This window comes from Lepidochelys olivacea (assembly GCF_965140295.1).
Source record: "Lepidochelys olivacea isolate rLepOli2 genome assembly, chromosome: 5".
NCBI lineage: Eukaryota > Metazoa > Chordata > Testudines > Cheloniidae > Lepidochelys > Lepidochelys olivacea.
Genome location: NC_140415.1, coordinates 45,420,812 through 45,448,538, shown reverse-complemented (window position 1 = coordinate 45,448,538; position 27,727 = coordinate 45,420,812). Strand labels below are relative to the sequence as shown.

General features: G+C 43.9%; 1 protein-coding gene across 1 annotated transcript in view; it reads left to right on the top strand.

Moving 5' to 3' along the window:
• JMY (junction mediating and regulatory protein, p53 cofactor) overlaps positions 1–27,727 on the top strand; it is a 131,539-nt gene that overhangs the window by 24,470 nt on the left and 79,342 nt on the right. Inside the window, 1 exon segment of the mRNA XM_084628362.1 lies at positions 9,780–9,953. Coding sequence (XP_084484488.1) covers positions 9,780–9,953 — 174 coding nt within the window.

Here is a 27,727-nt window from a genome sequence, read left to right as displayed (position 1 = left end):
CCAAACCTATTCTGTACTGGCTGTGTGTGTGGCTTCTGTTGTTGTTGTTTTTCGGGGGGCAGGAGGGTGGATTAATGGGATGTCTTTTGGTGGGTGCAGAGGGTGAGGGAATACAAATAACTTTAAACATTAGAACATGCATACAGTTTCCAATCAAATTTTAATTGCTGCTAATATTGTATCTGAGGTTTATGTACCATTGGCTTTGGAAATGATCTCTGGGGCTTGTGTGTTCAGTAGTCCTGCTGATCTATAAGGACTTGGCAACAAAAGGAGAGAACTCTTTGAAGCTGCCACTGTTTGGAGAAAAGGGTAGGAGTATCTAGCAGTTGCTTTAGTTTGAGTAGTGCACTCCTGCTTTGTAAATTTAAAATGATAGATAAAGCTAGGCAGTAGTTCAATATGCCTCCATAATGAAAAAAAAACCTTTAAAATAACATCAGGGATTCTTCCTTCTTGAGAGGCAAATCCAAAATGATAGGCAGGATTATGAAGTTTCCGAGGACATTGCATTCACTCATATGGCACCACAGTACTCTTAAAGTGTTTGTGTTTTAAATAACAAGCATATATGAAATCATAAGTGACCTAAAGAGTTGTGTTTGTAACACTTTAGCATCTTAAGTAAAACATCTAAATCTATGTGGTAATGAAGACAATAACATTCAATATAGTGTAAAACAAAGGAGCAACGCTAAAGGCCCTGATCCAATATTCATGGAAAGCCTCCTTCTGACTTCCGTGGTTTTGGATCCGGCCCAAGATTAAGAACAGCACATACATGTTTGCACAGACCTCTGTAATTCAGTGCAGTGCTTTTAAAGCTTTAATGGCAAAGCATTTGATTTTTTTTTAAATTAAAGATGGAAATAATCTGCTATATTTTCAAATGCATGGACTGTTCAGTTGAAGGCTTGGGTTTTTCTGCCAGACAGACCCTATCTGCATAATAGTTACCCAAGATGGAGATTCATTTAGTTGTGAACAGTGTAACACAATGTAACATCTGTAAAATCTATCCTTTGAATACTGCATTTATTTTTAAGAGTCAACTTCACTCAGGCCTGTAAATTCAGAGGTTACTCTTCCCCTCGCCACTTACTTCAATTAAAACAAATTTATGAATGGTTGCAAATTTTATACAGAAGTTAGGCTATTCACGCACTGCGGTAAATGGACAGCTAAAGTAACACTGATTTGCTTGTGTACAGTTAATTACAGGTGTGAGGGGGAAAATATATCAACATTGTGTGACACATTTTATGTTAACCCTCTTACAGCTGTGCACTTTTTATGCATTAAGTTTATTTTGGCAGTCACCGAACTCTTCCAAGGCCTATGTCTTATAGAAAAGTACTTATTGAATTTTATGTGCATACATAGTTTTTCTTCTTGATAGTGCCTGTGGGAAACTTTCAACATGTACAGTTAAACTGTCTGGTAGACTGTTTCCTATTGGTATTTAGAGGGTCTAAGTGGCCTTATACTATAAATGGATTCAGACATTAAAGAGAGACTGTGGGCTTGTCTACACTGGGAATTTTTGTCGTCAAAACTGCGATAGCGTACACACTGCAACACACGCTTTTTTTGGAAAAAACCTAGTTTTGGTGACAAGAAACTTCCACCCCTGTGAGAGACTTTTGTCTTTCCCCTCCCTTTATTGTCGACAAACAGCCATTATAGACACCACAGAGTTATTTTTTTTAAATTTTTATTGGCCTCCAGAAAGTATCTCACAGTTCCCCTGCTGCTGCTCTGGTCAGTGGTTTGAACTCTGCTGCCCTGCAGCCAACCCGCCACTCCCCCTTGCAAGCCCCGGGACTTTTAAATCTCATTTCCTGTTTGCTGGCTTTGGAGAGGAGCTTCCCAGGTGAGCATGGCTGGCTATCGCCCCAAACGCGCTCCTACTTGGGCCACCGTTGAGTTGTTGGATCTGATCAGTATATGGGGAAGGGAGTCTGTTCAGTCGCAGCTGCGAGTGACCCGTAGGCATCGGAACACATTGGCAAATTTCTCAAGGCTTGTGTGGAAAGGGCTATGATCGGGACACGCAGCAGTGCAGAGCGAAGATAAAGGAGCTGAGGCAGGCATACCATGAGGCCCGGGAGGCAAACAATCGCACTGGTGGTGCACCTAAGACCTGCTGCTTCTATAACGAGCTGAATGCTATCCTTGGTGGTGACCCCACCTCCATCGCTGATTGCCCTGAGAATTCTTTGCAGGCTGCTGAAAGAGGGGGTAACCCTGAGGCTGAAATTGTGGATGAAGAAGTCGAGCTAGAAAGAGGTGGGGTCGCCCGGAACATGCAGCCAGGAACTTTTCTCCACTCCAGAAGTGCTCAGTGGGGAGCAGGAAGCAGATGAGACTCCGAGTAAGTTGCTGTGGCTTGGGTAGGGAATCAGAAAGTGGGAGGCAGGTTAGTGTGTAGCTGATCTGCATGGCCAAGCATGGTGTCGATGGACATCGAGACCTGCAGGGAATCCTCCAGAGAGAGGTACTTGTTAATCCTCTGCCGCAGATTCCAAGGGATTGTAGCCTTGTTAGGTCCCCCATTGTAGGAAACTGTACCATGCCATCCAGCAATCACTGGAGCTGGGACCAAAGCGGCACATAGCTGAGCTGCATATAGACTGGGGTGAAAGCCTCAAGCATTCAAAAGCTGAGTCCGGGTTTCCCTAGTCACCCTCATCCGCTAGATGTCAGCCAGCAGGTTGGCTGCCTGTGAAAAATAGTGGGATAATTTTAGAATGAGTTCCCTGAAAAGCTGCCCTGCAAGCTGAGACCTTTTTGTCTGTATGCACAACCGTCTTCCCCCCACTCCTGGAACTCACCATGATTGGGATGCTTGTGGGGGTGTGTGCCTGCCTAGAGTCTCAGAGAGGAAGTGATTTCTATTAGCAAAATGCCGTTTTAGTAAAATGTTTCAATCATTTGCTGGAATGTAACAATCCCTCTCCTGTTCATCAAAGACCTTGAGGAACACACCACGCACCCCTGCCAACCGGCTGCGACAATAAGAAAAAATCCTAGGCGCAGCAAAGAGGAGATGTTCTGCGAGATGCTGTAGCGTGACGAGAGACAGAGCAGGACACGGAAAGAGTGTTGAGAAGCTGAAAGGTAGGAGAGGAAAGAGATTTGCTGCTTTTGCTAGGCAAGCGACAGAGAGGATGCTAAAAGTTATGGAGGATCAGACAGAGAGGCTCAAGTCCCTGATATAGCTGCAGACTGAGCAGATCCAAGTTCAAGTGCCTCTGCAGCAGATGCACAATTCTTTGCCAACCATATCCCCCTCTATGCCCACACATTCCTTTTCACTCCACAGCACTCCTGAGTTTCCCCATCACTCCACCCCCCTCACAGCTTTTTTAATGATAGCTGGAGCTACACACACTTTTGAGGTTTTACCCCTTTTAATAATAAATAAGGCTAAGGTATTTAATGGTACAGTGTTTTTATTCAGTGTTCTACAAAAGCGTATAGCAATCAATTCACTCTCGGACACAGGCTTCTAAGGCATTGTGTTGCACGGATCTTGGGCCCCAACATTGTACATGGATGCAACAGGGAAGCAACTCCAAAGCAGGTGTGTTAGTGCCCCCCCCCATTGTCAAAGTGGTTCCTCAAAGCCTCTCTGATGTTAATAGCAGCCCTCTGGGCTCCTCTGACAGTCCTAGCATCTGGCTGTTCAAACTGTGCAGCCAAGTGCTCTGCCTCAGTGCTGTACACCTGAGCAAACATTTGACCCTTAGATTCACACAGATTATGCAAAGTGCAGCATGTGGCTATGACAACGGGAATATTATCCTTGATAAGGTCTAGCCTGCCTTTAAACACCTCCAGCGAGCTTTCAGACGTCCAAAGGCACGTTCGACTACCATGTGGCACCTGCTCAGCCTGTTGTTAAAATGCTCCTTGCTGATGTCCAGGTGCCCTGTGTAAGGTTTCACGAGCCAGGGCTGTAAGGGGTAAGCGGGGTCTCCCAGGATTACTGTGGGCATTTCCACATCCCCCACTGTGAACTTGTGGTCTGGAAAGAAAGCCCCTGCCTGCAGCTTTCTGTACAGGCCACTGTTCCTGAAGATGCATGTGTCATGCACCTTTCCAGACCAGCCTGCATTGATGTCCATGAAACGCCCCCGGTGATCCACAAGCACCTGCAACACCATGGAGAAATATCCCTTCCTATTGATGTATTCTGAGGCAAGATGGTCTGGCACTAAAATTAGAATTTGTGTGCCATCAATAGGCCCGCCACAGTTAGGGAAACCCATCTCTGCAAAGCCATCCACTCTGTCATTCACATTTCCCAGAGTCACGGGCATATGCAGCAGGATGCAATTTATTGCCCTGCACTTGGAGTAATACAGCCCCAACAGTGGACTTTCCTACTCCAAATTGATTTGCAACTGACCGGTAGCAGTCTGGATTCGTCAGCTTCCACACACCAATTGCAACACCCTTCTCTACTGGATGGGCAGCTCTCAACCTGGTGTCCTTGTGTCGCAGGTCAGGGGCCAGCTCAGCACATAGCTCCATGAAGGTTGCTTTACTCATCCTAAAGTTCTGTACTCACTGGTTGTCATCCCACACCTGCATGACAATGCAATCTCCCCAATCAGCTCTTGTTTCCCTAGCCCAAAAGTGATGCTCTACCGTATTCAGCTGCTCTACGAATGCACAAAGCACTGATACGTTGCTGCCGTCCATATCACACTCGGGTGACTGCGATTCAGGCTCTGCTAACTTTGCGAGTAACTCTGTGAGTAACTGTGCTGCCATGCGCCATGTCCTCACGACAGCTAACAGCGCATAGGAGAGAAGTGCGGGATCCACCCTCTCACTGCAGATGCTGGCACGTACTACAAAAGAATGACAATTGGAAAAACGGCACGAAAGAAAGCCAGCGACCTTTGGAGGGGTGGGACACAGAGGTGCATGATGGTACATTTTGTATATCCCAGAATGTGCTGCATTCTGTTTCCGCATTCCCACAACATCTAGCGACGGATGGTGTTGCCAGGTACTGTGGGATACGTACCCACAGTCCATTGCTCTTGCTGTCAACAAAGGTGCCCTGAATGTGGACACGATCTGTCAACAGAGGGAGCAAATATAGACACGCTTCGGTAACTTTGCTTTTGTCGATTTTTCCCTTGTTGACATTAGTTTAATTGATAAAACTTCCCAGTGTAGACAAGCCTTGTAAATGGGAATGAAGGTAAGGTTTAGTTCTTCTTTGAGTGGTTGTCTACACACATTCAATTCTTGGTGTGCATGCACCTCATACACGAGACTATTCTTTTTGGTCAGCAGTGTCCATTGATCAGCCTGCGTCCTAGATGCCTCATGTCCCTCTACCCTAGACTACAGAGGGTGGAGCAGGCAACCTTCCCTTAGTTCAGAGGCAGGCAAACTTTTCGGCCTGAGGGCTGCATCAGGTTTCTGAAATTGTATGGAGGGCCGGTTAGGGGAGGCTGTGTCTACCTAAAGAGCCAGGCATGACCCTGGTTCTCCCCGCCCCCCCTCCCCCCCGTTTCTTGCCCCATAACGGCCCCCCGGAACTCCTGCCCCATCCACCACCCCCCGCTCTCGGTCCCCTGACTCTCCCTGGATGCCCTGCCACCCCATCTGAACCCCCTTCTTCTTCCTGACTGCCCCCCCTGGAACCACTGCCCCATCCTACCACCCCTTCTCCCTGACCACCCCTGGACTCCTCACCCCTAACTGCCCCCCTTTCCTGACTGCCCCCCCTTTAAGACCGGACCCCTGCCCCATCCACCCACCTGTCCCCTGGACGACCCCTGCCCCCATTCAACCCCCCTGTTGACCACCCCGACCCCTGTCCACGCCCCTGACCATCCCCTGAACTCCCCTGCCCTATTTTCAACCCACTCCCTGCCCCCTTACTGTGTTGCCTGGAGCACCGGTGGCTGACAGCACGGCTGCACCAGGACAGGCAGCTGTGCAACACAGAGCACCGGGTCAGACCGGGCTCTGCAGCCTCACTGCCCAGAGCATAGCGCCAGCGGCTCAGCGAGGTGAGGCTGTGGGGGGGCAGGGACAGCACGGCAGGGGCTGGGGGCTAGCCTCCTGGGCCAGAAGCTCAGGGACCAGGTGTGACGATCCCGCAGGCCGGATGTGGCCCGCAGGCTGTAGTTTGCCCACCTCTGCCTTAGTTCCTTCTTACCACCTTTATAGAACCCCTGCAGTGTCTACTTTTCTCTTTGAAAATAGCTAGTGTTAGTTGTTAGGTCTTATAGACAATAAAGGTTTTGAGATTGTGGTGTGTTGGGGTTTATTTTGGTTTAGATAAGTTTTTTTTGGTTAGGCTAGACATGACATCCCCTGTGCTCCCCACCTCTCTTCCATAGCTTCCTGCAGGGGTGCTACTAACATGACAGAAGCTAAATCTCTCTAGGATTTAAGACCTATCCCTCATGTGAAGCTTTGCTGGCTAATAACTGGCACTCCTGGTGCCTTCTCTGCTTAAGAGAGGGCCATATCCCCAAGCAATGTTCCATATGTTGCTCCCTGTTTGGGGGACATCTAGACTGTTTCTAGCCTTTTGTAGAGAGGGTTATGGATGTTTTTACATAGGTATTTACTACCTAGGGAGGTGGTAGAATCTCCTTCCTTAGAGGTTTTTAAGGTCAGGCTTGACAAAGCCCTGGCTGGGATGATTTAACTGGGAATTGGTCCTGCTTTGAGCAGGGGGTTGGACTAGATGACCTTCTGGGGTCCCTTCCAACCCTGATATTCGATGATTCTATGGTACGAGTTAGTCAAGTCAGATCCATCTATCCACACTAGAGCTCATTCCACTAGAGATCAGGCAGCCTCTACTGCCTGTTTGAAGAGCGTCCCTGTTTCTGAAATCCATAGGGCAGCTATGTGGAGCTTGGTTCACACCTTATAGGGTATTAGTCTTTGGTAGTGGCTTCCAGATTGGATACCTGTTTTCATAAGGCTGTCCTGCAGTCATTGTTTAATTAGAACCCCTAGTATCCATCTCCAAGCAAAGAGACAACTGGTTCTTAGTCATCGAGTGGAATCCATAGGGACAATCACTTGAAGAAAGAACAGTTACTTACTTTACAGTAACTGTAGTTCTTCAAGATGTGCTATCCACACCGATTCCATGACCTCTTCCCCTTCTCTGCTTCTACGAGTTCTGTTTCTGTGCGATTCTATATTGGTGAAGGAACTAAGGATTGTTTGGCCTGAAGCATCCTTTATGACCTTCGGGCTGGGTTTAAGGGGATCTAGGGTGCAGGTGCAGCCCCAACAAACACTGCAAGCCAAAGAGAATCTGATCTCATGCTTGTGGAGTGCATGCGCACTAAGAGTGGAATCCACATGGACAGCACATCTCTAAGAATGACCATTACTGTAAGGTAAGTAATCCTTCATCATGGATTTTCGAGATACTTTATTTTATGCTATCGTTGTTTTTTTTCCATTTATGGGTTTATATAGTAATATAAGCACTCTAACTTTGATTTCATATACAGCTATTATATACGTACCTATACTTTCAGCATTCAAAAAGAAAAGACAAATTTAAAGTTCTATAAATTTGAGTCTCAGCCCTTCACTTAGCATTTATCCACCAAAACTTCCTTCTGCAGGATTACTGTGTGCTTCCCAGAATATCACAGAGCACTTAGATATGCCTTGAAATAATAATAAACTACAGTATAGAATAATTAGTAAAAGTTACATTCATGCTGTTGAGTTCTTGATGTAAGACTGCTTATGATTCTTCCAGAAACAATGAAAGAATTAAAGTTACTCTTCCTTCCTTCCTGTGGGATTGACATTCTAGAATCTTAAAAGGTGGAGACATTTAAAGTAGTGCCCAGCATAAGTACAACAAGAAATAAGGCTGCTTTCTTTAGTTCTCTGACAGAGGGAAGATTGCTGTGCCAAGACTATGGGAGGACTTTTTAAAAAAGTGGCAGGCAATAGAAAATTTGGGGCAAGTTAGAGGTGAAAGAATGGCATTGGCAGAACTGAGGAAATGAGTAAAGAATGAGACGGAAAGGAGTTGAGGGAGGGGGTGGCTTTTCTTTAGGGACTACACTGTCAGGAATGTCCATGCTGTTGGAGTTAAGACGTCACTTACTGGATCAGAGACACGGTAACAGTTCCTGACACCACAACTTGGTTTAAGGTATACTTGGCATGCTTATAGTTTGGGGGTTTCATTTTAAAACTATAAAAAAAAAACAAAAAAAACTAGAAGATATGACTTAGTTTAAGGGGAAGTTAAAATAATTTTGTATGTATGGGTCAGAAAAAATGTAATGTGTGATATAAGCAGAGTATAAGCTTTTGAAGCAGTAACACAAAAATGAGCTTTGATTTTTTTTCTGTGGCTGATAATAAGGCTAATAGGATAATCTGCTTTTTGTGTAGATACTTGGAGACATCCCAGGTAAAGGGTAGGGGAATTGGTGTGGTTGGTTGGTTTTTGTTTATTTATTTATTTATTTTAATCATTAGCTTTAGCTAATCAGTAAGTGGCTTTCTAGATATGGGCAAATGAGTTAAGTTGTATGGCCTGACCTGCCAAGGCATGTACACGAAATGGTCTCAAAGCAGGCATATGAGATAAAAATTTAACGTAACAAATTTGTGAAAGTTTCTGTTTTATCTGACTGACTAGGATTATGTACAGACAGTATTTTAAGAGAAGATTGTACAAGTGGTCACTTTCTTGAGGAAACAGTTTTAGGTTGATTTAGGCCTCAAATTTAGGACTTGTACAAAGTTTACAATACATCCACAACTTTTTTTAATTCTAATGAAAACTGTTTGGGGATACCTTGGATTTTATTTCACCTTCCTCTGCAGCATGGAAGTGTAGGTCACTTGCCAGGATCTTCTGGGTATCTCTCAATCATTTCCCTGTCACTGAGGGGGAGTTGGGTGTTTGTGTATCTTGGTTCCCCCTGTTCTTTGCATATAGTAGTCTCATCTCCAATGGGCAGCAATACTTTGGTCTCATTTCAGTTGGGTTTAGCGTGTGTATGCTGGGTGGTGCGGGTGGCCTGTGATACACAGGTGTTTGGACTAGATGAGCTAGTGGTCCCTTCTGGCCTTAAACTCGTAAGACATTGTTTGCTTCATTTGTAACCTAGATAATAAAACGTGCTAAAGCACATGAACCAGAAAGTAAAATAGACTAGAAATGTAGGCCACTGTCCTGCAAGCTGCGCCACACAGGCAAACCCTTTCACCTGTGTGGAACTGCAGTGACTTCATCAGGGCTCTTTGGGCCCCTGAGGTCCCCGTATGTGGAGCAGCTCGAAAGGCCAGGACTTAGATTGTAAGTCCTTTGTGATAATGCACTTGTCTTGTGTTTTCTGTGATGCATCTCTCATCTTTGTGGTATTAAAAAATAACAACTAGAAAAATCAAAACCTGACTGCTCTCTTTTTTTTTTTTTTTGTCTAAATGGAGTGAAATGCAATAAGTAAATGGCATAACTGGTGAAAAGTAAATCAGACTTCATCCTCCTAGCTCCACTTATGGCTATGTCTCCAGTGCCATTGTGTTTCAGGAAACTCTTGGAAAGCAGTGATAACCTCAACTCTGGATGTTCAGTAATCAAAGGGCTGTTCAGACTTGACTGGCTTAGTTCCTTCCTTAGTATGGTAAGCTGTGCCATGGAACTTCTCATGTCTAAGTGGATTTTTTTGGGAGGAGTCGGGGGGGATCAAATTTGTTAGCAGGAAATTTTGAAGTAATATTTCTTTTCTCTTTTTATATAGCTGTTGGAAAAACACAAGAATACAGAAAGCATGGTAGAGCTGCTTGAACTATATCAAATGGAAGATGAAGCCTACAGTAGTCTTGCTGAAGCTACCACAGAACTGTACCAATATCTACTACAGCCATTCCGAGATATGAGGGAACTTGCAATGCTCAGAAGACAGCAGATCAAGGTACAAACGTTTATCAAGAGATAAGCTATGATTTCTATTTGTATATAAAATAGCAGTGTAGGTTGACACCACGCCTGTTACACCTGAATGTGGAATTTCATGTTTTAAAATCTGTTGTTGCTTGAGAACCTTCTGTCTGTATTAAAATATCTTTAGAGCAGTACATTTCTAGGTCTCCACTTCTTTCCCTCCCCCCACAACTTCTCCCACATCCACACATACTTATTACCTTTCAAGGTATTCCTACAAGCAGTAAAGAGAGGATGGGTAGGGAAAGATTTTTTTTTTCTCATTTGGGGGAGTGCTAAAACACTACAATGAGTAGAGTCATAAAAAGTACCTAGACAGATAATTTTTTCCCTTGCAACCTGCACTGCAAGCTTTTCAACTAAACAGTACCAGTTTCTTCCTTTATGCTCAATCAGAATTGTGAGTACATTGAAGAGTAAGCTGTTGTTGTCTTAAGCCTGTACCTAATGCATGCAGCTAGTCATCATTTTGTTTAATTTTATGTGCTTGTGACCATTTTAATTCCACGTTTAAGTTCTTATTTAGTATGTGACGTTTACTGTGTTATGGCTTACTGGAAGTATTGACTAATGTGTAAAAAAGCTAAATGTGCTTTCTAAAATCTGTTACTGTTTAATTATTTAGTGAGATTATTTTGGAGAGTGACGACCCCCCCTCCCCTCCCAGTGACTACTGGATTGGAGAACTTGGGTGGTACATAGTTGAGTCTAATGAGGTGAATGTATGTATGTTAAGATCTTTTCCTAATTTGGAAAACTTTGAGTATGCAAGTTGGTCAGCTGGACTTGTGAGAGGGAAAGATGCCATCTCTTGTTTTACTTTCATTGGTAGAAAGAAAGCAGTACTTGTATCTGTGATGACAAATTGTGTTCATCTTGGTAGCTAGAGTAGAAGACTTGGTTTATAAATTAAACTTGTTGGCAACAAAGTTATTTATACTAACTCTCACAGCATATGGAGTTCTAGAAGGCTTAGAAGTGAAATAAAACTCCACTGGGTTGCTATAGCTTCTTGGAGCTCCTTCTCAGGCTCAGTAGAACACTCAACATCTGAATGCCAATAGGAGCTGTGGGCACACAGTACAAGTACTACAGCAGTTTGTCTAAAGAAAATGGATGAAAGAGGAAAACTAATAAAGTAAGCTTGCATGAAACCCAGCTTCTGCAGTCAAGCATGCCTACAGAATAGTTTTAAATAAATGTTAAAGTTTAAAACAATTTAAAAATCATATTTTTATCAGGATATCAGGTGTAACTACAGGTGGTACAGCTAGTGACACTGGCAATTATGGTTGCCCCACACTGTCCATTAAAAGACCCTGTTTTCAGTTGCTTATAGCTTTTTAAATTTAAACTATTCAGGCTGAATCCTTCTGTGTTGGGAGTTCTGCCTTGAGCTAAATTTATTTTAAAAAAAGTTTCAGATAAAACAGTTGAGCTCTTTCAGGGAATGAGACTAGGAAAAAAATGTTTTGCCTTTAATCTTTCAGATTTTGCATTGGGAAAATCTAGTGCCCCAATGCTTTGGAGCAAGGGGTTGAAATTTGGCTGGGAGGTTGCCCTAGTGTCAGGGATGTAAATTTTTCTGTTGGTGTGAAACTCTGGCGACATTTTAAGCCTTGGGAAAAATATTATTTCACACATGCTCAGTAGAAACTTTAGAGTTGTGCAGCTCAATTCTTTAGTGATTCTGTCTGCACTGGTCATGCTCCGTCTCTTCACAGCACCTATCTGGAATTGCTGGTGCATGTACCATCTCCACAGAGTGACTGAGCAAATTCTGCAGAGACTGAGCACAATTTTTCCTGCAACTGCTCATCCCACCAGAAAGTGAGAACAGACATTTGCATGGCACTTCTGTAGCCGGCATTGCAAGGTATTTACATGACAGATAAGCTAAATATTTCTATGCTGTCCCTTCATGCCATGGCCACATTCCAGAGGACATGCTTCCATGCTGAGGACGCTTGTTTAAAAAAAAAAAATGCGTTAACTAAATTTGTGACTGAACTCCTTGGGGGAGAATTGTATGTCCCCTGTTCTGTTTTACCTGCATTCTGCCATATATTTCATGTTTATAGCAGTTTTGGATGATGACCCAGCACGTGTTCATTTTAAAAACACTTTCACTGCAGATTTGACAAAACACAAAGAAGGTACCAGTGTGAGATTTCTAAAGGTAGCTACAGCATTCGACCCAAGATTTAAGAATCTGAAGTCCCTTCCAAAATTTGAGAGGGACGAGGTGTGGAGCATGCTTTCAGAAGTTTTAAATGAGCAACACTCCGATGCAGAAACTACAGAACCCAAACCACCAAAAAGAAAATCAACATTCTGTTTGTGGCATCTGACTCGGATAATGAAAATGAACATGTGTCAGTCCGCACTGCTTTGGATTGTTATTGAGCAGAGCCCATCATCAGCATGGACGCATATCCCCTGGAATGGTGGTTGAAACCTGAAGGGACATACGAATCTTTAGCGCATCTGGCATGTAAATATCTTGCGACACCAGTTACAAAAGTGCCATGCAAATGCCTGCTCTCATTTTCTGGTGACGTAAATAAGAAGAGGGCAGCATATCTCCTGTAAATGAAAACAAACTTATTTGTCTTAGCAATTGGCTGAACACGAAATAGGACTGAGTGGACTTGTAGACTCTAAAGTTTTACATTGTTTTGTTTTTGAGTGCAGTTATATAACAAAAAAATAAAATCTACATTTGTAAGTTGCCCTTTCACGACAGAGTTTGCACTACGGTACTGTTTCTTTTATTTATAATGTACACTTTGATTTCAATTACAACACAGAATACAATATATATGAAAATGTAGAAAAACACCCAAAATATTTAATAAATTTGAATTGGTAGTCTATTGTTTAGTAATGCAATTAAAACCGCAATTAATTACAATTTTTTTTAGTTGCAATTAATTTTTTTGAGTTAATCGTGTGAGTTAACTGTGATTAATTGACTGCCCTACTTTTTATATTCTTTTCTTTACCCGAAGGATCCTAAAATGCTTTACAAATGTAAATTTAGAGTTCATAAGCTTTTTGGGATGAAGGGATCTGCTGAGCTGGGATTTGAATGAAGAGAAGGTGGTGATATAAAGGACTGAGGCAATGAGGAATATAGGAAGATACAGCAAAACTCTGTTTATCTGATCTAATTGGGATGGGGCCAGATGGGATAATCAGAAATCCAGATAAACCAGAGAATGGGAAAGTGCAATGCTGCAGTGTCATCTAGCGGCCACAGGAGAGATCGCCCTCCTCAGTGTGCTGATAGTCTGGTTAACACACAGAGCTGGTTAATGGAGGGTCAGATAAATGGGGTTCTGCTGTATATAGAAAAAGGCACATTAAGTGAGAAGGAACATACAGAGAGGGGCACATTGTGTGACCAGGATAGAGTGAAGGGGCAAGGGAGGGATGAAAGGTGTTGGGCAGAGTTTGTGTTTGAAATAAAATTGTGCAGGGTATTGAGGACAAGGAAAAGTGACTTAAGCGTTAGGGAAAGATAAGGGGAAGCCAGAAAAGGGACAAAAGTTTTTGTTATGGTATTACAGGAATTTTGCAATCCAGAGTTTATCTGAATTTCTTGACTGAATGGAGTAAGTTGCTTTTATGCTTCTGTTGCTGCTATTTCTTCCACAGCAGCAGTGAGAAACTTACATGATGCTAGTCAGGGGCTTTTGCTATGGCAGTATCTGCAGAGGCTGCTCCCCTACTGCTGCTGTGGGGCACTGTGGTATGGGGTAGACTATGAAATGTTTGTCAAGTCTGGCTCCAAATTAATTACTTTTAATAAAAGGTCATATGTACCTGCTCTTTGTGACAGCTTTATTGATGAACTGTACTACGGTAATATACAATCACACTATTGTATGACCTTGTGCAAATCTTGTGTACATCATGCTTAATTCTGATTTTTGTTAACTCACATGAACTCTGCATGGAATATTGGAAATCAAAATTTGTCCTCCCGGATGGTGGTGTTGACAGATACTGTGCAGCAATTGCTTATTCAGTTCAAACTCACTTTGCACCAAAGACCATTTTCATCAGTTTAATTGTCTTCCCTTTATTAGGGCGTATTGTTTGAAATCTTTCTTTAGTAATCGGTGATTTAGAACAGATTCACAAGTGTAGATTACCAAGCAGCGGTCTTACATTCAAGAGACGGAAGAACAAACAATCTTATTCTTACACGCTCTATAAGAAACTGGCTGACCTTTACTGTAGTAAGTTGCTTGTGTATAAAACATTCCGGACAAAATTTGGACCGGGTATAAGCGGGTGAAACTCTTAAGTGGATATAGTTTTATCTCCTTATTCCATTTGGCCACAGGTAGTTGAATACTTGCTCTTCAGCCTATTGGCTGCTTTTGCTCATCTTTCCAGTTGTCTAATGCTATAAGTACCTGGTTCTTATGCTTTCTTGATGACCTATGCAAAAGTAAGCTCTCAAAATGGAATCCCAATTATTTGGGTTTTTTAATTGCCAGCCTTATTGGAATAAAATGTTGAAATGTTCTCTCTTATCTGTCTCAAGTATGTGTTCAAAATTGTGCGTATATGTATACGTCGAAATAAAACCTGTATGGGCAATGTAAACTGATGCTATTTAAATATTAACCCAGTCATTTTCATCTACAAAAGGCCCGTAGAGCATCATAAAGCACTCTGTCATCTTTAAACCCTTCCCTCCCCGTTTTCAAGATTCCGAATGACTAACAACTTATGTATAGAATTAAGTTGAAATACATTTTAAAGATGAAGTGAAAATTTTATCTGCTAATGCCTGAGTTCTGGGTTTTTCACGCAACAGTCAATGAAATTATAGTTATCCTGAGCAGCAGTTCTAGTGATTTGTCTTTTCCAGGAAAAATGCACAACTCTGAAGTAGGACCATGGAAGGTAAATAAGGGATGAACTGATGTTAACAGCTTCAACTTCCTGTGTGTTTATTTAGTTTCCCTATGTATTAAGGATTTTGAGGTCTTAATGTTTAAATGTGAGGGGGAGGAAAAAACAGGTCATTAAAGGTTTGTAATAAACACTACATTATTTTATAGGCCTGTGAGTACGCCTGGGTGGAGTGACATTATAATACCTAGGTTTCTTTGTCAGTACCTTTACAGTATATTTGTGTGTACTATTTAAATAATATATTTATGTAATTAAAGATGATATCAGATAGCAAATTAAGTCTGTGCAGGCAACCGTAAATCTTGAACTTCCTAATGTTTAAGTGTTTAGCTTTCTATCCTAAATAACATTCTCTTAACGAAGGGTTTTTTAATGAAGTTTCCTAGATTTCCTGAAGGCAGGAAAAAGTACACAATAGAACTTGTTTTTACAACTGTAACAACCCCTTATCATGCATCAACTTCAGGATTTGAACCCTGAACCTTCAGCGTTGACTTCTACCACTCAAGCTACAGGACAAACTGTTAGTTAGTAGTAAGAGAAGTCTGTCATCCCATCGTGGGGGAATGGGCCGTCAGGCACTATGTTCTAGGCTAGGGCTAAGGGATGGTTGGCAGGAAGATCTGATCTGTCTCTTGATCCTTCCCCCAAATGCCTGGTGAGTTGAGTGGAGTTTCTGCTCCAGTGGGGGCAATGGGCTGCTGGATTCTGTAGGTGGTTGTGGGAAACCTGACCACACATGCTCTTGGATGTTGGGAGAAGCTCCAGCTGCATATGTTACCATGAGAGGGAGTGAGGGAATGAGCTGTTAGGGCTAGGTTGCAAGAACAGGGGAAGAGTGTTTATGGGGGCAGGGAGCCTAGCCTGGTTCCCTGAATGAAGCTGGCCTTGGGGCACTGGGATGATGTGCTGGGTTTTGGGGCAGGGGAACTAGCTGAATTCTTCTTCGAGTAGATGCAGATGTGTATGCCAAGTAGGTATGTGCATGCCCTGTGTGCTGGAGCTGGAGACTTTTGCTTAACAGTACCCATAGAGGGATGGTGCTCATGCCTGTAGCCCCTCATCTGGCTATATGAGGTAGTGCCGCCCTGATCCCCCTCAGTTCCTTCTCATCACCTATTGGCTGGAGTTGGAGTTCTGTGTGGTTTATCTTAGCATAGTTTTTTACTGTATATAGTTAATAGGTAGCTAGTTAGTAGCGTTATTTAAAAATTATAGGAAGTAGTATAGTGATAGTGTTCCCCGGTGATGCCCTCACAGAGTTCAAGAATTGCCCTTTGTGTGGAGTGGCGATTCCTAACTGTGACCCCCCACATGTGGTGCTTGCTCTGTCTCAGCGAAGCCCACCTTAAGGAGCGCTGTTTGATCTGCAGATGATTCAAGAAGAAGACTCAGGTTGTGCAAGACTTTTGCTTTAAGTATTACCTGCTTGACCCAGGCCATGAGGCCTCACCCAGTACTGAAGCTCTCCTTGGATTGCATATCACCCTCCAGCTTGGAAGGCGCTGCTGCCTCCTATTCTGGGTCAGGGACCTCTCAGAAGAGGTGCAGGAGTTGTTTTCTCTCCTCAGCACCAAAGAAGAGATCATATAAGACCAATTAGGAGTCCTGCAGGTCGTGAAGCAACTCCCGCTTTCTCTAAGAAGAGCGCAGCCTGGCATGGTGCCAGCTCTGATGCGTGGGGTGGTGCGCGCGCCTCCCTCAGCATAGGTTGGGGATGGCAGACACCCTGTATTGTCGACCTCTGGTTCTGGTCACTGGGCATCTGTTGAGTCCAGTACCGATGGGAACAATGCCGGTACCGACGGTGTCAGTGGTGTCAGCGTATCAAGCGGTGGTGGACCTACTCTGCCTTTTGGTCCCATCCTCACCGCTGGTCTAAGACTTTGCAAGGCTGGCACCCGCAGTGGCTCCCCTGTTGGAGTGTGCCGCTGAAATCTTGTCACCACACCACAAAGTACCCCTACAAGGGTTGATATGAGCAGAGTACTAGGGACAGTACAGTGTTCTTTGGTACTGGGCCCTCCTTCGGCACTAACACAATCATTGCCACAGAGTCATTGCTGTGGAGTCTGTCGCTGCCCTCAACCTTGAGGCACACAGGCACTCCGGTATCATTGTTTGCACTGGGACTGACCTTGCTAGCGGCACTGACCTTTTTAGTACCATTGTTTCTGACTATGCCGGTGGCACCGATTCTGACCTCGTTCTGGGCTATGGATAAGTAGGATCGTCTGTTGGCTCCTTCTGAAGTCGCCCCTCTGATGTTTCCTAGATCCCAGGACTCCTATGCTTCAGAGTTGGGCTCCTTATCCTCTCGCTCCACTTCACCTGAGAGAGTCTGGAGGTCACCAGTGGACCAATACAGCTACCAAGGTTGGCTTGTGCCATGAGGTCAGGATGAAGGCCCCTGGCCCAGCACCTACTGGCTACCAATACCTTACACGTACTAATTGCCCTTTGGGCCCAGTGGGAATCCCCTCACTCCTGGAGGTCTTGCTTGTCATCAAATTCAAGAATGAGATCCTCTGCTAGTGCGGCATTGGTGGCTGCAGACCAGCTTCAAGTCCAGATGCCTGCAGTTCCCCCTTCCTGTGGAGCCACCAGTGTTTCCTCATGTGGAGCAGGATCTCCCTGTAGTCCTTGTCCTCATCCCTGAATGATGTGGTGTTGCCCGGTTCGTACTCCCCTTTCATCCCAGCGGACCTCAGGGCATACCAGGACCTGTTATGTTTAGTGGCCTCGTCCCTAGGTATTCAGGAGGAGTTTTTTTGGGAGAATACCCATACACTTGTGGATATTCTCCAAACCTCTGACCCTGGGAGAGTGGCCCTCCGTTAATGAGGTGCTCCTTGAGCCTATGAGGGCTCTTTGGGTTACATTGGCCTCGATACCTCTGGTGGCCAAGTGCTTGGAGAAGCACTATTTTGTGCCAGTACAAGGATTCAAAGGGTTTTATTTCCATCGGGCCCCAAACTCCCTGGTGGTCATGGCGGTGAACGACAGGGGTCAGCAGGGCAGAGTGAAGTCCTCCCTCAAGGATAGAGACTTGAAACACCTAGATCATCTTCTTGGCAGGAAGATATCCACCTAATCATCACTGCAGATGAGGATCACGAACTAACAAGCCCTGATGGCCAAATACTGCCTTCCTCAAGTGGTCAGCTATTGCCAAATTTGAGGAGCAGTTGTCCAAGGCTTCTTGAAATGAATTTTGGGTGTTTGTTCCTGCGGGCTGCTTGGTGACAAAAACATCTTTGCAATCCACTGTGGATATGATGGACACTTTGGCCAGGACTGTGGCCTTGGCAGTTATAAGGAGGGCTTTCTGGCTCCAAAACTTGGGGATTGCACTGGATATCCAGCTAGCTATTGAGTACTTGCTGTTCGATGGCAGGACCTTGTTTTTGGAAAAGACTGATGGAACCTTGTGTTCCTTTAAGGATTCAAGGGCTACCATCAGATCTCTGGGGGTGTATACACTCTGTGTGAGTAGAAGCCATTACAGGGCACAGCAACAGCAGCCCTATAGGCTACATCACTTCTTTGTGCAGTCCTTCCCCCTTCTCCCCACTGAGATAATGAGACTACCCCAGGAAGAGATACAGGTCTCTCAAGAGGAAGCACTCGAGCTCTGGGCCCGGTTGCACTGCCCACCTTCTTTCGGTGCCTGCTAAGCACCCATTTTGATTCACTGATCTAGAGCACTGTTCCAGTTTTTTCCCCTCCTTTGTTGTCCCCCTGTTCCTTTGGAGACAGGCTGGCTCATTTTTATGATGCCTGGATCTCAATGATGACGTCTGGTGGCTGGGTTCTAGGTACTGTCAGATTTGGCTATGCCATCCAGTTCCTCTCAATGCCTCCTCCCCACCCTTCTCCCAGTCCTCCTTCAGGACCCCTCTCAGAAGATACTGCTCTTCTAGCATTGGGAGCAATGGAGGAGGTTCCACAAGAACACCACAGTTACAGGTTCTACTCCTGTTTTTTCCTGATGTCATCGAAATCCAAGGGTGGGATGAGACCCACCCTCGAACTCTGTGGACTCAACAAATTCATCTAATATGTGAGTTCAGCATGGTCACTCTTTCTGTTATCCTCCCTACTTTGTCTAAGAGTGACTGACTGGTTCATGGCTGGTCTCCAGGCACCAGGGGTGCTCAACTCCTGCTCCGCCCCAAGCCCCCCATGCTTCATCTCCATCCTGTCTCTTCCTGCCCAGTTCCGCCCTCTCCCCTGAGTGCGCCCCATCTCCACTCTCCTCCTCCCTCCCAGTGCCTCCGGCAAGCAGCGGAACAGCTGATTCACAGTGGGTGGGCAGCGCTGAGAGGGAGCGGGAGGAATTGATCAGTGGGGCTGCCAGCGGGTGGGAGGCTGCCGGTGAGTGCTCAGCATCCACTAATTTTTTTTCCCTGGGTGCTCCAGGAGTGGAGCAGCAATGGAGTCGGCACCTATGACTGATTCACTGCTCTGGACCTTCAAGATACCTACTTCCATGTGGCCATTCTGCCAAGTCAGAGGAAGTATCTTTGCTTTGTGGTAGGAGTCTGCCACTTTGAGTACACGATTCTCCCATCCGGCCTCTCTCCCGCTTCCTGCTTCACCAGATGAATGGCAGTGGTCATGGCCTACCTCAAGAGGAAGGGGATCCATATCTTCCCTACCCCGACAACTGGTTTCTGAAGGGCAGCTCTAGGGAGGAGGTTCTCACCCATGTTGAAACTACACTATGATCACTTGACTGTTTGGGACTTGTTCTAAATACCGTGATGTTGACCTTGGCCCCCACTCAGCAAATAGAGTTCATTGGGACCCTGTTAGATTCCACAAAATTGAGGGCGTTCCTGCCGACTGACCACTTCCAGGCGCCTCTCAGCAGTTCGGAACATATCTGATGAGAGCACAGGCAATGTCAGTGGCATTCCTCAATGATATTTCCATATTGGATGTTTGTAGGTTGGCCACATGGTCGCCTGTGCATACATTTATGGACCATTTTCGATCACCGCTTCTTTTGGAATGGATGCTAATGTGGGAAGAGCAGTCCTGCAGTCTTTGCTCAGGTAGACTCCCAGTCCTGCCTCTGAATGGGGGTACTGCTTGCTAGTAACCAGCTTGGAATACATGTCTACATCTGCTAGAAGAAGAAACAATGGTTATGTCAGGGTTCCCTCCCCACTCCGAACTCTAGGGTATAAATGTGGGGACCCGTATGAAAGACCCCCTAAGCTTATCTTTACCAGCTTAGGTTAAAAACTTCCCCAAGGCACAAGCCACCACCAACTGAGTTAGACAAAGATTTCGGAAAAGGACCACTTGGAGTTCCTGTTTCCCAAAAATATCCCCCCAAGCCCCTGGGGAGGCTTGAGAGTAAACAAGGTGAGCACAGACCAGACTCTTGGGTTTTTGGGACACTGAAAACCCCAATCAGATTCTTAAAAGCAGAACTTTTATTATAAAGGGGAAAAAAAGTAAAATAAACACCTCTGTAAAATCAGGATGGAAGATAATTTTACAGGGTAATAGGATTTAAAACACAGACGATTCACCTCTAGGCAAAACTTTAAAATTACAAAAAAACAGGAATAAACCTTCCTCTTAGCATAGGGAAAATTCACAAGCTAAAACAAAAGATACTGTAACGCATTTCCTTGCTATTACTTACTATTTCTATACTTTTAGATGTATCATTCAGTAGGAGCTGGATTACTTGCTTGGTCTCTCTCTTTGTCTCCGGAGACAAACAAAAACCTAAGTCTCTTGTTTACAAAAACAAAGTATCTTCTTTCCCCATTGGTCCTTCTGGTCACTTGCCAACTAGGTTAATGGAACTGATTAACCCTTTACAGGTAAAGGAGGGATTTTATGCCTTAGCTTTATGTTTATGACAGGTTACTTACTGTAACTGTGGTTCTTCAATATATAATGCAGACGTATTCCATGACCCACCCTCCGTCCCCTCTGCATCAGAGGCTTTCCCTGGACGTTTGTTGTGAGGGAACTGAGGGAAGTCAGTGTAGCACCACCTCAAAAAGCCAGGAGAGGGGCTCTAGGCATGAGGTGTGAGCACTGCCTCTGTATGGGTACTGCTAGACAAAAGTCTCCAGCTCTTGAGCACACACACACCTACCTGAAATACATGTCTGTATCACATCTTGAAGAACCACAGGCACAGTAAGTAACCCTTTCCTTCTCTCATTCTCCCCACCCTCTCCCTAGTGCTACAGCTTCTCTGGCGATGTCCAGGAGCTCCCAGATCAGTTGTGGGCTGCTTTGTTCTTTTCCCCCCATGTTAAAATAAAATCTTCCAATTGTCTCATTTAGAAGCTGTTAGCACCTCTATGGTTTGGTGTATGGACTTGAAATTGGGCAGGGAGTTGACCTGGTGTTAGAAATGTGCTTTTGCCTAAGTTATGAGCCTTTGAAAAATCTTGATTTACACCTGCTGAGTGAAGACTTAGTGTGACAGCCACATGCTGTAAGGAGCCTGCCTGCACTGAGTATGCTCCTGAAGAAGGTTGCAGGGGCTGCTCCCAGCAGAATGGAGAAGCATTTGCAGGGGAGACACTCTCTCTCCTATGCTCTCATTGCTCCCCTTGCTGTTGTCCAGGCAGCGTGGAGGAAGAGGAGGAAACATCTTGACTGGAAAGCAGAGGGGTGAGAAGTGTTGGTGGCAGAAGGAATGTGCAGACGTGAGATGGTGAGAAGTAGCAGAGGGTGTGTGTGATGTTCCCCTCTGGTGTTATCTGGACTGGTGATCTGCTAGGTCACTCCAATCCTTGACTCTGGGAGCCAGCCTTACCCTGCTCTGCTGTGAGAACCCTCATTCCTGGGCTGTTCACGCACAGCCTCTGGCATGTAAGCTGCTCCCAGCTACTTGAAACCGAATGACACTAGCCAATATCTCCGGTCCCAGACATAACCCTAGGAACCTCCATCTTGCAGTGTCCAGTTATGCCTGCTGGATGCTGGAAGCTTATAGGAATTTGTCAATTTAACAAAGAAATTGATATGTACAAGGCTTGTTATCCTAAGGGGAGCCTCTGACATGCTTCAAACCAAATGCATTGCTTCTGGTAGAATAAACAAACAGATATATTGACTATAAAGATAGATTTTAAGTGATTATAAGTCAAAGCATAACAAGTTGGATTTGGTCAAATGAAATAAAAGCAAAACGCATTCTAAGCTGATCTTAACACTTTCAATGCCCTAACAAACTTAGATGCTTCTCACCACGGGCTGGCTGGTTGCCCTTCAGCCAGGCTCTCCTCTTTGATCAGTGCTTCAGTCGCTTGGTGGTGATGTCTGTAGATGGAGGTGGAAGAGAGAGGAAGAGCATGGCAAACGTCTATCCCTTTTATCATGTTCTTTCTTCCCTCTTGGCTCTGCCCCTTCCCCCCCTTCAGAGTCACGTGAGCATTACCTCATCGCAGTCGCAAACTGACCAAAGGAAGGAGGTTGACTCACTCGAGAGTCCAACAGATCCTTTTGTTGCTGCCTAGGCCAGGTCCTTTGTTCCTGTGAGGCTGGGCTGGGTTTGTCCCATACATGTCCTGATGAGGTGTGATCTGCCTCTCTGCTCTTGGAGAGTTTTTGCCTGGGCTTATTTTAAGCCATGAAGACACATTTTCAGCCTCATAAGTGTATACATGGAATTATAACCTATAACTTTACTACAACATTACTGTAACAACAATTACTATAAAATCACTAGAACAACAATGCTTAGTGCATCATGAGCCTTCCGAAGACACCCGACATGACAAACTTTACATTGGATACCACACAATCATTTTATAAGGATGAATATGGGTGTGTAGGGTGTTCCCATGAGGTACAGAATATCACACTGTGGTTGGCCAGGAACCATGGGATGGGGTCAACAGATAGGAAGAAGTGACTGAAACTGGTTTTGGGGCAGGGTAGGGGTGGGTGGGAAGGGCGGTTGTAAAAGAAGCAAGGAGGCAGGAGCTGGGTTGGAATAAATAGAAGAGCTGTTGGACAAAGACAGGCTATGGGGCACACGGGCTTAATGGTCTAACCACCAGAGTACACTCTTCAGAATCTGAAATGTTGCTGATGGAACCTTAATTTGGCCTGTGTGTGTGCGCATTATGATGATCTTTTATTGTATGATCTATTTCCCCATCCCTCCTCTCCCCTGCACCCCAAAGCCTTGCCTTATTCAGTGCACAGGATGAGAACCAATCAGGGTTGTGTAGTGAATGAGACTGTCTGTAGGAATCCTGCTTCATTTGTTGCAGAAGTTGGAAGGTGTGTAGTGAATGAGATGGGATTGTAGGAAGAAAGGATGGTCTACTGATTAAGGAAATTAAGTGCCACCCTGAAGAATTAGATTCTATCCTTGCTTCTGCCACAGAGTTCCTGTGTGATGTTGGGTAAGTCACTTAAACCAAACTTTTCACAGACCGTCATTAATTGAGTTCCTCATTTCATGGGTGCCCAGTGTGAGACACGTGTGACCAGATTTGCAGAAGTCCTAAGCCCTTGCAACTGGAACTGGAGTCTTACGTGGCACTTTTCCTCAGTAGATCTCAAAGTACTTTACGAAGGAATTCGGCATCGTGGGGATACCACCACCTGTTCTCACAGGGATGTTGTGGAGATAAATTCATTAAGGTTTGTGAAACACTTGGTGAGAGCATGATAGAAATGCCCAGCAGGAAACGAACAATTTTGTATTCAGCACAGGGTTTGGATGGTATATGTTAAATAAGATTGGGGGGCATGCTTTGAATCAGTAGGATAAAAAGGAATATTGATTAACTGCACATTCACTGAATGAATCAGTTGCAAAAATAGTATATGATCATGTCACTAAAGACAGAGACTGCTGCATCATAATTCATAAACACAAGGGGACAGAATTAAGTTGCATGGACAGCGTTAATTCTGGCAGTTCCTAATCTATGGGCACTTGACTTTGCAAGTTTAACTTTCTTAATGTAGTGTTTTGAATATAATTTTATATACAGTTTTATGTTCTTTCTTCTTCATCTCCATTTCCAAGATAAACAGTCCTAATCTTCTCACTTTTCATGAGAGCTCTTTCATACCCTAATCATTCTCCCCTTTCTCTGATTCCCCTTCACTTAATTCCGCAACAACACATTTTTGAGATGGTGACCACTACTGCATACAGAGTCCATATGATGGTGCAACATTTAATTATACAGTAGAGTTATAATATCTTCTGTGTGAGTCTACACTTCCATTTGTTCATCCTAATATCTTGTTAGCTGTATCAAGTCAGGAAAGGGATCTGAGCATTATTGTGGACTGTAGTGAAGATGTGGACTCTGTGTGCTTGTAAAAAAAAAACCAACCAAACAAAACAACCCAAACAAATTTAGAGCTCCATAAGGTATGAGAAGTTAAAGGGAAAAATTTGATTTATTAATGTTCAGTTCCATCTTAGCATTCAAGAAGTTAAAGCGTAAAAGCCCAAGTTCGTTTCAAAGTTTAGATAACTTATTTAGACTGGATAGGGAGTGTGTAAATACATTTTTGGAAATATCTTTGGGAGTATAGTTATGTTACAGCTGGTTCTACAGGTTTTTAATAATAGTCTTTGGAGGGAGGATGGAGCTGAAATACAGTCTCACTTGCTGATATATCAACCAAGCCAATGTCAGGTCTGAATGGTGTTCTGGTTGCAGGAATGCACTGAAGTAGCTTTGATAACTTTTGGTCCAAAACACCCCCTACATATTAAACTATATATTTTTTTCTTCAGTATACTGCCTTGTATCATAGATATACTCTGCTCCCTCAACTTGCTTTCATTCTTTCGTATTACCTTAACAGCTGTTGGCACATCTTATTTATCCTTTTCTACCCTCTAGTCCTGGGTAACTCGTGGTAATGCTGGTGGAGGGAAGATGAGCAGGACAGCAAATTCCCACTTCAGGCAGTAGTGTGGCCTGGCCAGAGTCTATTTCCTGTCACAATTTTGCCCTTATTGCATTGACTGGTTGTGCAAAGAAGCTGGAAAAGTTCAAAAACCAAGGGAAGGGAGGGGGAAGATTCCTAGCTGAGGGAGATGTATATAGTATGAGATTTCAGGAAAAAGCCACGGTTGCAGGTCCCATTTCTGAAATATGGTGCCCATAGCACACCCACTTTCTCTTCCCTCCTCAGCACACCTTAAAAACAAAAACAAACTTTGAGGACTTTCCTGGGGAAGTAATGACATACTTTTCAGTGCAAGGGCCCTGTCTTCCTTGTTCAATCCCATCTGGCCCTAGGAGGGAATAGGAACCTGCTGTTACAGACTGACAATATCCTGAACAGACCTTATGGAATTAAATAAAGTTAAATAAAGTTAAATCTTATTGAATTAGAATTAATACCTTTTGGGGGTACTTTTGATCAAAAATGCAATTGTTTATGTGTTGTTGTGGCATTGTAGAAGATAGAAAATGCAGCTTTTTTTCCTCTGGTGTTGATTCTCACTTTGCAAGCATAGGAAAGAAGAAATAAGGTGGGGAAGGAAAAAGGGGCGTGTGTGTGTGTGTGAGAGAGAGACACAGTCTCACATTCCTGGTGGTGGTCAGGATTTAGCTGAATCTGATAGAGGTGGCAATATCATCTGGGTCCCTCTTGGCCTGCTCTGGTCAGGACATCTCTTGGGATCAGGAAGACAAAGGCCCAGCGATGTTAATCCCAAGAGACAGCGGGAGGTAGTAGCATGATGGTGAAGCTCATTTCTTCACCTTCTTTCAGTCAGCATTTGTCCCCCTTTGCTGCTGCTGTGCCAATTTCCCTTTTTCTTTTTGATGACCACAAAAGAGAGCAATGGGCATAGTAGTTCATTCTAGCATTATTTTGTCTACCAGTAGGCCTGATTTCCAACACATCAATTATGGTTTATTGACTCTCACTTTTTGTATTTGCCAGGCCTGATCTTAATACAGTCCTTGAGTTATATCAATAGGCCTTTTTGTTTGGAATAATTCAGTCTCACTTTTGCACCTTTTCCGATCAACATTTTTTGTTGATAGGTTATTGTGACATTTTATACACTTTATTTCACTTTTCACTCTTGAGCTCACAATTAGGATAAATTTGTAGGGTAATTATTTCAGTTCCACTCTACTGATACATTAGGCTGTCAGAGGCAGCAAGCTGTTTGGTGACTCACTTGAAAAAATTGATTGAGCCAGGAAGCATAGGTTCTCAATAAGTTGCAACTTCCTTAAAAGGGAAAGACACCATCAATCAAATCTGTCACTCCAGAGTGTTAACATTCAGTAATAAGTGCCTTGCTGACTTGTTTCTTCTCTGGGATTAATTCTCCAACTTTTAGAATAAAATGTTAATCTCAGACCCCTTCCAGAAAAATCAGGTTTAATGTAAAATGCCTTTTTAATATGAAAAGAGGCTATGCGAAATTGGCATGATATTACTCCATATATTCTGCTCCCAGGGTATATTCAGAATTGATGTGCAAAATTTGTTTTGCTTTTTACTCCTCATAGCACTTCAGAGCCAGAATGTTTGAGGAAGAGTAAATGTATTCCATTCTTGTACATGAACAGAATTGTTTACAAGCCCACTGAGTGCAATGGCAGTACAGTGGTATTGCAGCAGGGCACAATATAAAGGCAAACTTGTGTAAATAAAGACTTTATTTGTCCTGTAGAAACTCATAGATTCATAGATACTAAGGTCCGAAGGGACCATTATGATCATCTAGTCTGACCTCCTGCACAACGCAGGCCACAGAATCTCACCCACCCACTCATGTGAAAAACCTCACCTATGTCTGAGCTATTGAAGTCCTCAAATTGTGGTTTAAAGACTTCAAGGAGCAGAGAATCCTCCAGCAAGTTATCCATGCCCCATGCTACAGAGGAAAGCGAAAAACCTCTAGGGCCTCTTCCAATCTGCCCTGGAGGAAAATTCCTTCTTGACCCCAAATATGGTGATCAGCTAAACCCTGAGCATATGGGCAAGATTCACCAGCCAGATACTACAGAAAATTCTTTCCTGGGTAACTCAGATCCCACCCCATCTAACATCCCATCACAGGCCATTAGGCCTATTTACCATGAATATTTAAAGATCAGTTAATTACCAAAACCATGTTATCCCATCATACCATCTCCTCCATAAACTTATCAAGTTTAATCTTAAAGCCAGATAGATCTTTTGCCCCCACAGCTTCCCTTGGAAGGCTATTCCAAAACTTCACTCCTCTGACGGTTAGAAACCTTCGTCTAATTTCAAGTCTAAACTTCCTGGTGGCCAGTTTATATCCATTTGTTCTTGTGTCCACATTGGTACTGAGCTTAAATAATTCCTCTTCCTCTCTGGTATTTATCTCTCTGATATATTTATAGAGAGCAATCATATCTCCTCTCAACCTTCTTTTAGTTAGGCTAAACAAGCCAAGCTCCTTGAGTCTCCTTTCATAAGACAAGTTTTCCATTCCTCGGATCATCCTAGTAGCCCTTCTCTGTACCTGTTCCAGTTTGAACTTGCTACTGGTGGAAGAGTCAGCTAGGGAGGAAGAATAGTTAATGTATAGAGTACTGGACTGCGAAATTGGATTTAATTTCTGGCTTGGCCAAAGACTTTGGGAGCTTGGCAAGTCAATTAACCTATTCTTTGTGTCAGGCATAAGGGGGGAATTGAACCCACATCCTAGAGTACTTTAATCAGTGAGCTAAAGGTTATAAGCTAGGCCTCTTCCCCCTCAAAACCCCTCCTTCAAAGCATTTTTTAAAATAGTTCTCCTTGGCTTTTGTCAAAATGCAAAAAATCTAAACAAAATTGTCTTGAAAT